This window comes from Neoarius graeffei, chromosome 4 (assembly GCF_027579695.1).
Source record: "Neoarius graeffei isolate fNeoGra1 chromosome 4, fNeoGra1.pri, whole genome shotgun sequence".
Classification (NCBI taxonomy): Eukaryota; Metazoa; Chordata; class Actinopteri; order Siluriformes; family Ariidae; genus Neoarius; species Neoarius graeffei.
This window is the reverse complement of record NC_083572.1, coordinates 72,557,952-72,573,512: the sequence shown is the minus strand read 5'-3', so window position 1 is coordinate 72,573,512 and position 15,561 is coordinate 72,557,952. Positions and strand designations below refer to the sequence as shown.

The window sequence follows — 15,561 nt, the reverse complement described above, 5'->3', positions numbered from 1 at the left end:
GGGATGTATGGATGCTGTCAGTCCCCACTCGCTTGCTCACTCGAGTTTGTTGACGGTGCAGTGGCTGGCTGCTTTATGTCCCGGGGCTCCCTCATGCCTGTGTTACCTTCTGGCTCTCTCCTTTTAGTTATGCTGTCATAGTTAGTTGCCGGAGTCCCTGCTTGTACTCGGTGCAATATGTATACTGTTCCTACTTATTCAGGTGACATTGGGCATACCTAACCACCTGTGTTTTCTTTCTCTTCCCCCCCCCCCAAATCTGTCCCTCTGAGTTACATGGAGTCAACAGGAAATCTTTTGGTGGAGACGGTGGGGACCTCGACTGGCTATCGTAGCCTGCAGGGAATCGGCCGTCAGACGTTCTGTCGCATGTCCCAGACCCGGTGAAATGTAACTGAATTGTCTTGGCCAGGCCTAAGGGTCCCATCTGCATCTCATCATTGCTGAGGAGTGTGCTCCCATCACCCAATCAAGCATCCAGCCAGAGCAGGTCATGATATATTTTTTACCATATTAACATGCCATTGTGCGTCATGCCTGATGTAAAGACTCTCGTCTCTGCGAGCCTACCACACAGATTTAATACTTGTCATTTTTAGGGTATACCTAACAACGTGTTTTCTTTCTCTCCCCCCCATCTGTCCCTCTGAGTTACATGTTGATCCTGGGATTGAGATGCTGGCCTCTTCTGCCCCTCGGACCTGCTTGATCCATCCTGGTGCCCTGTGTCTGGTCGGAGTTTTATCGCCCCACTCCTGTGAAGGACGGCCCCATGAGGACAGTTGAGGGTTATACCTGTTAAAACTGTTAATATTATAGTCAGGCTGTCTGTTGTTGCCCAAATGAGGATGGGTTCCCTTTTGAGTCTGGTTCCTCTCGAGGTTTCTTCCTCATGTCGTCTGAGGGAGTTTTTCCTTGCCACCGTCGCCACAGGCTTGCTCATTGGGGATAGATTAGGGATAAAATTAGCTCATGTTTTAAGTCGTTCAAATTCTGTAAAGCTGCTTTGCGACAATGTTTATTGTTAAAAGCGCTGTACAAATAAACTTGATTTGATTTGATTTGACTTTATATATCCACACTCTATGCCTATGGGGCTCCGCTCGCTAAAATAAAATAAAATAAAGGCCCTTTCATAGGCTTCATTGCCATAATAGCTCCTAGGAAATCATACAGTATGTTAGAAACCACACCCTATTCACTGTGCATCATTTCCTGAAAACCATCCAGTGCTCATGAACTCTCACACTTTACTGCCTGAGTGATGCGCTTTAACAAGTACCAGCTTATCCACTGTTCTCTTTACTTGACCATCTCTCTCATTTATCACACCATCATTGCCTTATGTATCTCCTTTTTTTTTTTTACTGTATTTTCATTAAAATGTTAAAGGTGCACTATGTAGGATTTAGGGGATCTATATGTAGAAATGGAATATAGTATTCATAAGTATGTTTTCATTAGTGTATAATTACCTGTAACTATGAATCGTTTTTGTAAGCTTAGAACGAGTCTTTCATATTTACTGTAGACAGGGTGTAGGTCCACTTCCACAGAGCCACCATGCTCTGCCGCTACAGTAGCCCAGAACAGAAACTTCTAGAAAGCACCTTCTGTGTTTTGCATTTTTACAAGTGGCAGTGTGACTGCGGAAGGAAGAATCAGAAGGAAGACAAAGAAGAAAGAAGAGGGTTTGCTGGTGCTGGCTAACAAGTATGAGAACCCACATTTTGAAAAATTGAGAATTATACTTATTATTCAGTACAAGGAAAGGGAGCGTGAATGTAAGTATTGGAAGTACACCATGGACACCTGACAGCCATTGTACACTCTAATACATGCTTGGAAACGGAGGGGCAGTCAGTTTGTTGAATTCTACATAGTGGACCTTTAAGCACCATGTATTGCTATTTTATGCCAAAGGCACTATATAAATCAAGCTTGGTTTGATTTGATTACATTAGTTTGGATTAGACTTGGAGACAACAGGAAGTAATACACCACAAATACACAACGCAATCTTCTCCAACAGTCTTCTGCATGTGATCTTATCCAGGGACTTGACGGAATTCCCAGCTACTCTGAGATTGTTTAAATGTTCACTTCTAACACTGATTGTAGAATCATATTTAATTCAGAGATTGCAACACATTACAACATTTTATACACAAATCATCATAAGCCAATTGGACATGTTAGGTACAGTACAGTGCAGTGGCTCAGTTGGAAAAAATGTCAGCAATCACTTCACTGCTTATAAATAACAACTTTATTAGTGGTACTGACAGGACAGCCAAGAAGAAACAGTGATGAGGATCTGAGGAGCTTCATTTGACCGAGTGGAAGAGCTTGTGGGCCACCTGGACAAAGAAAGAAGAGCGATTAACAACAAATAGTTCCAATACAAGTGTGGACAACAAGGCACTGGTTTTCTATGTGTACTTATTTACAGTGTTTCACAATGTATAGTAGATTAATGCAATGCTGATATAGTCTATCAGCAAAATTTTTACAAGTGCTATTGTGCACCATGTGTCAGCCCTGCGATGACCTGGCGACTTGTCCAGGGTGTACCCTGCCTCTCGCCCGTAGTCAGCTGGGATAGGCTCCAGCTTGCCTGCGACCCTGTAGAACAGGATAAGCGGCTACAGATAATGGATGGATGGATGAATGGATATTGTGCACCATGACTATCTGGACCTTTCTCACACTCAAGATCAGTGTCGACTTATCTGGATCAATCACACAACTCAATATCATACAAATCCAACTACATAATACCACTAGATAGAGGCTGCAGTCATAGCTCGCTGTCCCACTGACTCCCTCAAGGATTAAGTAAAGAATAAAATGCTTTGGGTGCACCATTATAAAACTAAAATGAATAAGTAAACAACAAGGTGGTGTGATAATTTTTTTTTTCATATAACGTCATGTGTTGTGTTTTATTCCTCTTATACCATAGCAGTATGCCAACTATTACAATTTCCTATTTACTGAAGAATGACATACTGTTCCCCCATTTATAGCTACATTTAATGTCAAAGAAACAAGTTAGTTCCTTCCATAAACATCTCCTTACAAAAAGCTTGGAGCTAGCCTTGGAGCCTCCGTTATACAAATTCTTGTGTAAACTGTTACTATTATAAAAACCAGTGTTTCCCCTACCATACCAGCACCGCCGCTCCCCCATGGGAAATTTAAACGAAATCTCAATATGCGTATAACGGTCATATAACAAAGCCTTTTGCCAAGTTTGGTGAAATTCCTCCACAAATTGTGAGAGGAGTTGATTTCAGAAGAACGTACACCCTCATGAAATTGTCAAAGTACAAGTTATTTAATCAAGGGTCAAAACTCTCGTAAAATTTTCACAAACGAAATTAAATCACAATATGTATATTACTGTCATATAACAAGGCCTTTTGCCAAGCTTCGAGAAATTCGTCCAAAAATTGTGAGGAGTTGATGTCAGAAGGCAAGCACACCTTCATGAAATTGTGAAAGTACAAGCTTGTTAATCAAAGGCCACAACTCTGGTAAAATGTGACCGAATTTAACAAAATTACAATATGCGCAGTAACGACATATAACAATGCCTCTTGTCAAGTTTGGTGAAATTCCTCCACAAATTATGAGAGGAGTTGATTTCAGAATGAAAACATACTCTCATGAAATTGTCAAATTATAATTTTGTTAATCAAGGTAAAGTGTGACCCAATTGAACGAAATTACAATATGCATATTACCGACATACTGTATAACAAAGAATCCTGCCAAGTTTCATGAAATTCCTCCAAAGACTGTGAGAGGAGTTGATTTCAGAAGCCAAGTACCCTTCCCGGGATGGACGGATGGACGGACAGACATTGCCATGACATAATTTCCTTTCAGGCCTTTCAGCCAGCGGGAGATAAAAAAAAATTGTAAAATAATTGTTCTGTTGTTAAAAAAAAAGGGGGGGGGGGGGGGGGGGGGTTCTCTTGTAAAAATTGTGCTAATTATTGTTCCAAAATAAATGTGAAGACTTAAATATGACTCCTTTAACTGTTTGTTCAGGTCCAAATGCTTTGTAATAGGAGGTGTGGGAAGGGGTTCATCTAGCAATCCCCTCCCACACACACACACAAATACAAACTGTGATTTGGCTTGAAGTCAGCACTACTGTCAGAGCTGATGTTACAGAAAGTTAATCAACACCTTCTGACCAATCAGTTCATTAATTCACTAGTTGTGTGGTCTAATGGCCCTTTTCCACTACCCTTTTTCAGCTCACTTCAGCTCGCTTCAGCTCACTTCAGCCCGCTTCAGCTCACTTCAGCCCGACACGGCTCGCGTTTCGACTGCCAAAAACCAGCACGACTCAGCTCGTTTCAGCCCTGCTTAGCCCCTAAAACTCGCACCGTTTTGGAGTGGGGCTGAAGCGAGCCAAACCGTGCCGACTGAGGTTGGGGGCGTGAGCAGACACTCCCCTGTGCACTGATTGGTGAGGAGGAGTGTCCTCACATGCCCACACACGCCCCGCGAGCGCGCTGGGATCTGTAAACACCGCAAACCCGGAAGGAGAATAATTATGAATTACGAGAATTTCTGAAGCCTTATGCGCCTCGCCTCATCTATACGCTCTTGCCAGTATCTGTCCGCGTTGTCGGTGACAACAAGCCACAGCACCAAGACCAGCAACACTAACGACTTCATGTCCTCCATGTTTATTGTTTACTATCCGGGTCGTGAGACTACCGCTTAAAAGCTCACTGAATCAGTGACATACAGAGCATCGTGGACGAGTTCGCGGAGCGCAAGGCTCGTCGTATGCCCTTCAAATAATGCGCGCAGTAGGCTATTGATGTTTTATTATGAGCCATGTACAGTATGTCGCCTAATGTTTTTTTTGTTTCTGAGTTACATGTTCGTTTGAAGGACTTAATGTACAAAATAACATAGTTGCACCCCGGAGTGTTGAAATTGGTAAACACAGTGCATTCAGTGAGGTTTGCACCGCCCTCCTTTTATTTCTGACTCTTCCTGTCACCGCTGCAACCTCTGAGCGCTCATTTGTATGCCCTTCAAATAATGTGCGCAGTATAGGCTATTGATGTTTTATTATGAGCCATGTACAGTATCCTAATGTTTTTTGTTTCTGAGTTACATGTTCGTTTGAAGGACTTGATGTACTAAATAACATAGTTGCACCCGGTAGTGTTGAAATTGGTAAACACCGCAGTTGCGGACATTTTGTAGCCTAAAATGATGTTATGATAAGCTTTAATAAAGGGCCCGGTCATTTGCCCCGCCCCCGGCCCGGCTCTGACTTGTTCCGCCACTGTCACTGATGTCACTGTTTGCGCTGCTTAACGACATCACATGACGTCCACCCACTTTCGCTAACTCCACCCAATGTGCCCACCCACTTCCAGCCAGCACGGTTCAGCGCGGTTGTAGTTGAAATGCAACTCCAACAGCCCCGCTCAGCTCGACTCGGCACGGCACGGCACGGCTCAGCCGCGTTTGTAGTGGAAAAGCGGCATAATATTCACAATAGTCCCATTCTGAAGGTTCCGTTTTTCAGTGCATGCTTTACTTCAACTAATGGATACACACAGAATCCTTGCTTTATTTATTAGAACATACAAGGTCATCAGTCCTCAGATGAAGGTTTGTGTAGGATTCACCTGTTCTACAGCATTTATGGTTATTTCACAGAGGAGACAGGCTAGAATTTACAAAAAAGACTGTATGTAGTTCAAGAGAACTCAGATCCATCAAATAGTGAGCTCTGATATCAGTATCCCTTTGGAAATGAAAAAAGGGGATTGCTGTGTAATAATAATAACAATAACAACGACAACTAACCCTCGACACTGCCTTTAGATCTTGGACAACAAAATGCAAAATCATCTGTCGGACATTACATCTGAACTGAAGTACTGTTTTACTCACGCAGTGATCCCGAGCATGCAGGAAATCGAAGAGCTCCTCAGTGCAATCCTCTTCAGTCGACCGTGAGTTCACCCTCGTCTCACACAGGTCGAGTTTCTCACGCGTGTGGACGCAGTGCTCCGTCTCCTCGCATTTCTGCCTGACTGTCTCTAATGGGTCCTACATTCACAACCACCCCACACACACACACAGTAGGTTCTCTTATTAAACAACAAGCTGGTTGTGTTTGTAAATGAAGAAGTGTATTATTTGATGTCTAGATAATCTCATAAGGTGTGTGCTGATAATCAGTCCTATAGAATACAGTACATCCATCTCATTCAAGCAACAGTCATGATGTTCTAAAGCCCCTCATTGTGGATCAGTCTGAGAGTGAATCACGTGTCCTACTTAGAGAAGATATGAACGCACAGTGGAGTCAAAGACAAACAGCCTCATCAAAACTTTAGCCCATTTCCCTTGACAACTGAATCTGGCTGCATTCCATATCGCCACACTACTGTTTTTATAATCAGGTATGTGCTATAGCATATCACTGCCCTTCCAAAGCCTCCCATTTTATGCACATTTAATTATTTCTCTGAAAGCCTACAAGTCTGTTCACAGGAGAGAGAGAAACAGAAAAAGTTGTGGTGAAAAAAAAAGACAATTGTCAGGAACAACATATGAATTTTAACTACCCACACATCCCTCATTATAATGATTATTTTTACATGCTTCTCTGGGTCATATTTTATTCCCTAAATGTGTTTTCTGGATTACAAATAATTAAACAGAGGTGTTAGTTTATAGCTAGGTAAATCTCATATTAGCATTAACAATAAGATTGTCCAACATACCACCATTTCTTCCTCTTCTTCCTCCTCCTCCTATATAGAAACAATGTGACAGCAGAGAAGTAGAATTAACTTCAAATCTGTTATATGTTTAACTTCTGTACACAAAATCATAATTCACACAGTTTCTATATGACTTTTTTAATTCATATTTGCCCTGTGTTTCAATTTCTAAGAAACTTCATATAAAACAACTAACAAGTAAAGGAACTTTCAGAGTATCATCATGCAAATTAAATGTCTAAATGATCACTTTGGCATCTTGAGACACCAGTCATGTCTTGGCTGACTGACAGCATTTGGGGGAAATGTCTTTTTTGACTGGACCGGTTATTTAAGGTGCTGGACTTTATTGGGCCCATTTCCACCAACATAGTAATGAGAAAGTCTCTCATAATTATGAGATCTTCTCATGACTATGATTTTCAATGTAATAATAATAATAATAATAATAATAATAATGCAATCCTCTCTCATAATAATGTCTTAATATCTCATAATTATGACCTAAGTTGTCTTAATCTCATAATAATGAGATATGAGGATTAAAAAAAAAACATAATTACAAGATACTTTCTCATTATTATGACATACTACGTGACTTATTTTTCAGGTGGCAGAAACAGGCTTCTGTATGAATCCCCACTACACCACATTGATTTTGTTTGTGTGTTTCCATAAACAGAAATACACTACATACTCATAAGGGGGAAAAAACACACAAAACCTCTATCTGGTCTGTTCAGTGCAAAGATGATGCTGATACAGTGATCCAAATGTACAGATACAGTCCAGAGTTAGTGTTATAAGGAACATCCAGGGTCTTCACTTTAAATTAGTCATGAACCATCATTTTATTTTAAAAATGATCAACAATATATTACAAAACTCTTCCTCATTTCCAGCTTTATTTTCCCTTTTAAGTACTGTGGATAATATCAATGTGCTATTAATAAAAGCGTTAAATTCGTCCAGAATCTCATTTCTCCATTTTCATCACTCTTTGGAAAATACTGTAGATAATTCATGGTAATATGCTACTTTTGTACATTACTGTTCATGGAGTTCTGATTCATTAAACTAATCTGACTACTTGAGCTGTTAAAGCTACAGTAAAGGTGACCAGAGTAATACAGAGGCATCACAGCATTATAGCACTGAGAGCTAAGCTACAGTATAAAATGTCCTCAGGGAAACGCTTCAGTCAGCCTTCTCTTAAAAACCTGCATTTATTTTGGAGCAGAGGATTGAATATCAGCCCTCACCTCCTCTGGGTCTCCGTTTAAGATCATTTTCTTCTCAAACACCATGATTTAAGACAAGTCGTCCTACAGGTTTCCCAAAAGCACAGAGATGGAGGCGAGTGGAGGGCAATGGGACACTTCCGGTACATCCGCTCGTGAGCACACTGCAGCAAAAAGACCTTTAGGTGTCATAGTTCGCTGCCTGATTCAAAATCACAACCACGCGCGTGCTGTGTTTAAGCAAACTAACAGGAGAGCCATTAAAAAAAAAAGAGAGAGAATAAATCTGCAAAAGAATAAGAAAATAAATGGTGAAAAAGAATAACAAAATTAATATAAAAATAAAAATGAAGGAATAGAAAAATAAAAACAGAAATAAAAATAAAATAATTAGAAAATAAAAACAGAAATAAAAATAAAGGAATAAGAAAAAATAAAAGTAAAAATAAAGGAATAGGGAAATACACACAGAAATAAAAATAAGAATAAAATGATAAGAAAATAAATAAAAACAAAAAAGAATAAGAAAATAAATAAAAATAAAGGAATAGGAAAATACATGCAGAAATAAAAGTAAGAATAAAATGTTAAGAAAATAAATAAAAACATAAATAAAAGAATAAGAAAATTAAAACAGAAATAAAAATAAAAGAATAAGAAAAATAAATACAAATAAAGGAATAGGAAAATACATGCAGAAATAAAAATAAGAATAAAATGTTAAAATAAATGAAAACAAAAATAAAATAAGAAAATAAATAAAAATAAAGGAATAGGAAAATACATGCAGAAATAAAAGTAAGAAAATAAAATGTTAAGAAAATAAATAAAAACGAAAATAAAAGAATAAGAAAATAAAAACAGAAATAAAAATAAAAGAATAAGAAAATAAATGCTTTTGTTTATTAGGGCCCGAGCACCATTCGGTGCGAGACCCTATTGTTTTTCGAAGGATTATTATTAGGGCCCAAGCACCGTTCGGTGTGAGACCCTATTGTTTTTCGAAGGATTATTATTATTATTATTATTATTAGGGCCCGAGCACCGTTCAGTGTGAGACCCTATTGTTTTTCGAAGGATTATTATTATTATTATTATTATTATTATTAGGGCCCGAGCACCGTTCGGTGCGAGACCCTATTGTTTTTCGAAGGATTATTAGGGCCCGAGCACCGTTCGGTGCGAGACCCTATTGTTTTCGAAGGATTATTAGGGCCCGAGCACCATTCGGTGCGAGACCCTATTGTTTTCGAAGGATTATTAGGGCCCGAGCACCGTTCGGTGCAAGACCCTATTGTTTTTCGAAGGATTATTAGGGCCCGAGCACCGTTCGGTGCGAAGACCCTATTGTTTTCGAAGGATTATTATTATTATTATTATTAGGGCCCGAGCACCGTTTGGTGCGAGACCCTATTGTTTTTCGAAGGATTATTATTATTATTATTATTATTATTATTATTATTATTATTATTATGCCATGTTTGGCCTTATTTGAGGCATTTCCCATGCACGAAAACTCATGAAATTTGATACACACATCAGTGTCCTTGCTACTCAGCCACAGACTTTTGGCCCCTGGCATGGCCCAGGGACTTCATAGCGCCCCTTTTTCCATTTCCCGTTGAAATGAATGGGTAGAACTTTGGAATGATGATGTCATAAGGCCATCTGGAGTGAAATTACACATGGTCATTTTTAATGTACTCCTCCTAGATGGTTCATCAAATTCATGTCAAACTTGGCAAACATGATGCCAAGATATTGCTGAAGTTGAATTGCTAAGGGATTTTTGATATGTTGTAATATGTCAAAATATTATAACATATAATATGCCAAGATATTGCTGAATGTTGAACTTGATATCTTGTAATATGCTTCTGATTCTGATGCATTGGTTCGTTTGCATGTGTGAACGCGGACCACATGCAGTCTGTATGCTACAATGTAACAATATTACTGCCTGGTGTGGACCAAATAATCGAACACACACACACACACACACACACACACTAATAGTGACCTTCTATCATTGTGCATTTTGTTGCAGACAAAATGCACAATGATTTTTGATATATTGTCATATGTTGAAATATTATAACATATAATATGCCAAGATATTACTGAATGTTGAATTTGATATCTGTAGGATATTGCTGAATGTTGAACTCGATATCTTGTAATATGACTCTGATTCTGATGCTGATACTCTTTAGCCGTTATGGGCCTGTCTGACGAACATTTGATGAATATATGACATGTGACTATTTTGTTGGGTGGTGGGATGTCCTGGGTTGCGGAACCACACGTGCGAGGGCCCGTCAAGGCCGCTAGCGGCTTTAATTCTTCTTCTCCTTCTCCTTCTTCTTCTGCCGCGTTTGGCCTTATTTGTCAGAAAGCCACAGTGCATTGACTGTATGGTCGGACACTTCTTACTTCAATAGATACTATGATTATTATGATAACCTGACGCCCAATAGGCCTGCCTGTTATAGCGCCACCACCTGGCCAAGCAGGAAATGTGCCAGAAATTGGCAATGCCTTAACTGATTGATCTGACACTTTACAAAATATTGTGTATTATGATTGTGATGATATTCACATGTGTAATTCAGATGCCTAGCACAGCGCCACCATCTGGCCAAGCAGGAAATGTGCCAGAAATTGGCAATGCCTTAAATGATTGATCTGACACTTTACAAAATATTGTGTATTATAATTGTGATGATTTTCACATGTGTAATTCAGATGCCTAGCACAGCGCCACCATCTGGCCAAGCAGGAAATGGGGAAAAAATGTTCAATTCATTGATGGATTGATCTGAAACTTTACAAAATATTGGATATCATGAGTCTGATGATATAACATATACAATTCTGTGCACAATCATACACACACTCACAGTCATATGCATATTTATACATACACACACTCTCTCACAAGTATGCACTCACATGCACACGCAACATCTACACTCTCTTTCACACACACTCTCTCTCTCTTCCTCTGACAAACACACACACACACACACACACACACACACACACACACACACACACACACAATAATAGTGAAGCTACTGCGGAGCACCATACCTAAGAAAAAATGGTAAACCCATCGAGTCGACTTTTTGTGGTTTGTCCGTGTACGTGTACCACCAGTCATACACACCGCCTAGTGGTCAGTGTTAGTAATTACCAGTCATACACACCGCCTAGTGGCCAGTGTTAGTAATTAAGTCAAGTCAAGTTTATTTGTATAGCGCTTTTAATAATAAACATTGTAGCAAAGCAGCTTTACAGAATTTGAACAACTTAAAACATGAGCTAATTTATCCCTAATCTATCCCCAATAAGCAAGCCTGTGGCAACGGTGGCAAGGAAAAACTCCCTCAGGCGACATGAGGAAGAAACCTCGAGAGGAACCAGACTCAAAAGGGAACCCATCCTCATTTGGGCAACAACAGACAGCATGACTATAATATTAACAGTTTTAACATAAAGACAGTTTCGTTGATGCTGTAACTCTTCATTGATGGAAACTTGAGTGCAAAACTGTTCATGACAACTGCAGTCCTAAGTTAGCAAGTCAACTGTAGTCCTCAGCCATAAAAGCATTACTGTAAGAGCCCAGAGCATCCTCCAGGTGTGACTTTCAACTGTCCTCATGGGGCCATCCTCCACAGGAGCAACGCGACGAGACTCCAACCAGACACAGGGCACCAGGATGGATCAGGCAGGTCCAAGGAGCAGAAGAGGTCAGCATCTCGATCCCAGGACCGACATGTAACCCAGAGGGACAGATTTTTTTGGGGGGGGGGGGGGGGGGGGGGAAACACAGGTTGTTAGGTATGCCCCCAAAATGACAAGTATTAAGTCTGTGTGGTAGGCTCGCAGAGACGAGAGTCCTGACATCAGGCATAATACACAACAATGGCATGTTAATATGGTTCAAAAATATCATGATCTGCTCTGGCTGGATGCTTGATTGGGTGATGGGAGCACACTCCTCAGGAATGATGGGATGCAGATGGGACCCTTAGGGCTGGCCAAGACAATTCAGTTACATTTCACCGGGTCTGGGACATGCGACAGAATGTCTGATGGCCGATTCCCTGCAGGTTACGAGAGCCAATCGAGGTCTCCACCCTCTCCACCAAAAGATTTCCTGTTGACTGATGTAACTCAGAGGGACAGATTTGGGGGGAGGGAGGAGAGAGAGAGGGAGAGAAAACACAGGTTGTTAGGTATGCCCAATGTCACCTGAATAAGTAGGAACAGTATACATATTGCACTGAGTACAAGCAGGGACTCCGGCAACTAACTATGACAGCATAACTAAAAGGGGAGAGCCAGAAGGTAACACAGGCATGAGGGAGCCCCAGGACATAAAGCAGCCAGCCACTACACTGTCAACAAACTTGAGTGAGCAAGCGAGTGGGGGACTGACAGCATCCATACATCCCAGTTTACCAAAACACTCTATGTCTGATGACCCTCCAGATCTACACCTTTACCTCATAAAACACCATTAACCAAAGGCTTGACTAAACAGATATGTTTTCAGCCTAGACTTAAACGCTGAGACTGTGTCTGATTCCCGAACATTATTTGGAAGGCTGTTCCATAACTGTGGGGCTTTGTAAGAAAAGGCTCTGCCCCCTGATGTAGCCTTCACTACACGAGGTACCAGCAGATAGCCTGCACCTTTTGATCTAAGTAGGTGTGGCGGGTCATAGAGGAGCAGAAGTTCACTCAGGTACTGTGGTGCGAGACCATTTGGTGCTTTAAAGGTCAATAGTAGTATTTTATAATCAATACAAAATTTGATTGGGAGCCAATGCAGTGTGGATAAGACAGGGGTGATGTGGTCATATTTTCTAGTTCTAGTAAGGACTCTTGCTGCTGCATTTTGAACTAACTGGAGCTTGTTTATGCACTTATTGGAACATCCAGACAGTAAGGCATTACAGTAATCCAACCTGGAGGTAACAAAAGCATGAACTAGTTTTTCTGTATCATGTAGTGACATTAAATTTCTTATCTTAGCAATATTTCTGAGATGAAAGAAAGCTATCCGGGTAATGTTATCAATGTGAGTTTTGAATGAAAGACTGGGGTCAATAATCACTCCGAGGTCTTTTACTGCTGCATGTGAAGAAACAGAAAGGCCATCCAGAGTTACTGTGTAATCAGAAAACTTACTTCTAGCTGTATGTGGTCCTAGTACAAGTACTTCAGTCTTGTCAGAGTTAAGCAGAAGGAAATTAATAAGCATCCAGTGTCTAATGTCCTTAACACATTCCTCAATTCTATTAAGCTGGTGTCTCTCATCAGGTTTTGCAGAAACATACAATATTACCTTTCATCAGCATAACAGTGGAAACTCATCCAATGTTTACGAATAATATCACCCAGAGGTAACATATATAAAGAAAAAAGCAGTGGACCCAAGACAGTACCTTGTGGAACACCAAACTTTACCTCAGTACGTCTAGAAATATCACCATTTATATCAACATACTGATAACGATCAGTTAAATAAGAGCTGAGCCAGGAGAGGGCTGTTCCCTTAACTCATTTTCTAGTCTATCCAGAAGAATGGAATGATCAATGGTATCAAATGCTGCACTAAGGTCAAGCAACACAAGTAGCTAGACACAGCCCTGATCAGACGCCAACAGTAGGTCGTTTACTACTTTAACCAAAGCTGTCTCTGTGCTATGATTAGGTCTAAATCCTGACTGATACATTTCATGGATGTTATTCCTATGTAAATATGAGCATAACTGCTGTGCCACAGCTTTTTCAAGGATCTTGGAGATAAAGGGGAGGTTTGATATTGGCCTATAATTGGACAGCTGACAGGGATCAAGGTCAGGTTTTTTAATCAGGGGTTTGATAACTGCTAGTTTAAAGGATTTGGGTACATAGCCAATCGTGAAATAAGAATTTATTATTTTTAGAAGCGGTTCAATTACTTCAGGTATTATCTGTTTGAATAGACGTGTAGGTAAGGGATCTAGTACGCAAGTTGAGGCTTTTGATGCCGAGATTAAAGAAAGTAATTCAGTTTCTTTAAGGGGAGTAAAACATTCTAATTGACGATCTGATACAGTTATATGGTTAACTACAAGGTCACTTACGTTGTCTGACCTTAAATTAGTAGTTTGAATTTTTTGTCGGATATTCTCAATTTTGTCATTAAAAAAATTCGTGAAATCGTTACTATTACAAACTGCAGGTGTGCATGTGTCTATAGTGGACTTATTCCTGGTTAATTTTGCTACAGTATTAAATAGGAAGCTAGGATTATTTTTATCTTCTATTAGGGAGGAGAGATATGTTGATCTCGCCGCACTAAGAGCTTTTCTATACTTCAGGAAGCTCTCCTTCCACACTAATTTGAACACTACCAATTTTGTTTGACGGCATTTATGTTCCAATTTTTGAGTGGTCTGTTTTAATGTGCGAGTGTCATCATTATACCAGGGTGCTAATTTTTTGTCTCTGACCATTTTCCTTTTTAGAGGAGCTACATTATCTAAGGTATGGCGGAATGTTGACTCTAAGCATTCAGTTGCCTGATCAAGTTCTGCAGGGGCTGACAGTGACCCAATCAAAGTTGATAACTCTGGGAGATCGTTTATAAAGCTCTGTGCAGTGCGCATGTGCGAAAAGTGACATTCTGTGAATCAACAATAAGTTCCTATTAAAGTCATACACACCGCCTAGTGGCCAGTGTTAATAATTACCAGTCATACACACCACCTAGTGGCCAGTGCTAGTAATTACCAGTCATACACACCGCCTAGTGGCCAGTGTTAGTCATTACCAGTCATACACACCACCTAGTGGCCAGTGTTAATAATTACCAGTCATACACACCGCCTAGTGGCCAGTGTTAGTAATTACCAGTCATACACACCGCCTAGGGCGGCACGGTGGTGTAGTGGTTAGCGCTGTCGCCTCACAGCAAGAAGGTCCGGGTTCGAGCCCCGTGGCCAGCGAGGGCCTTTCTGTGTGGAGTTTGCATGTTCTCCCTGTGTCTGCGTGGGTTTCCTCCGGGTGCTCCGGTTTCCCCTACAGTCCAAGGACATGCAGGTTAGGTTAACTGGTGACTCTAAATTGAGCGTAGGTGTGAATGTGAGTGTGAATGGTTGTCTGTGTCTATGTGTCAGCCCTGTGATGACCTGGTGACTTGTCCAGGGTGTACCCCGCCTTTCGCCCATAGTCAGCTGGGATTGAGGTATTTCACCGGACAGGGTGAACGTGACACGTGACACCCCGGTGTCCGCCATTTTGGACGGCAAGCTAGCTAATGTCAACAACAGTAGCTGGTATGTTACTGTAGCAATGTTTACGTTCAGTCATTTGGATGACTGTTAAAACCTTTCAGTCTCAAGTTTTTCCTTTACTGGATTTACTAGTTTACTGAGCTAGCGAGTGCTAGCTCCTGGCCGGCCGGCAGGCTGGCTAGCGCGCGCTAGCTCCCGGCCGGCAGGCTGGCTGGCTAGTGCGCGCCGGCCGGCAGGCTGGCTGGC

The 15,561-nt window shown here is 40.8% G+C and overlaps 1 protein-coding gene across 1 annotated transcript; it reads right to left on the bottom strand.

Annotated features, from left to right (window-relative positions):
* Window positions 1-2,115: 2,115 nt before the first annotated feature.
* Window positions 2,116-8,176, bottom strand: LOC132884467 (cytochrome b-c1 complex subunit 6, mitochondrial). Its single transcript, XM_060918321.1, has 4 exons — window positions 8,042-8,176; window positions 6,780-6,809; window positions 5,941-6,099; window positions 2,116-2,360 (listed from the first exon to the last, which is right to left on the bottom strand). Exons 1-4 carry the CDS (start codon window positions 8,084-8,086, stop codon window positions 2,328-2,330), a joined length of 267 nt encoding a protein of 88 aa, XP_060774304.1. The 5' UTR covers window positions 8,087-8,176; the 3' UTR covers window positions 2,116-2,327.
* Window positions 8,177-15,561: the final 7,385 nt, after the last annotated feature.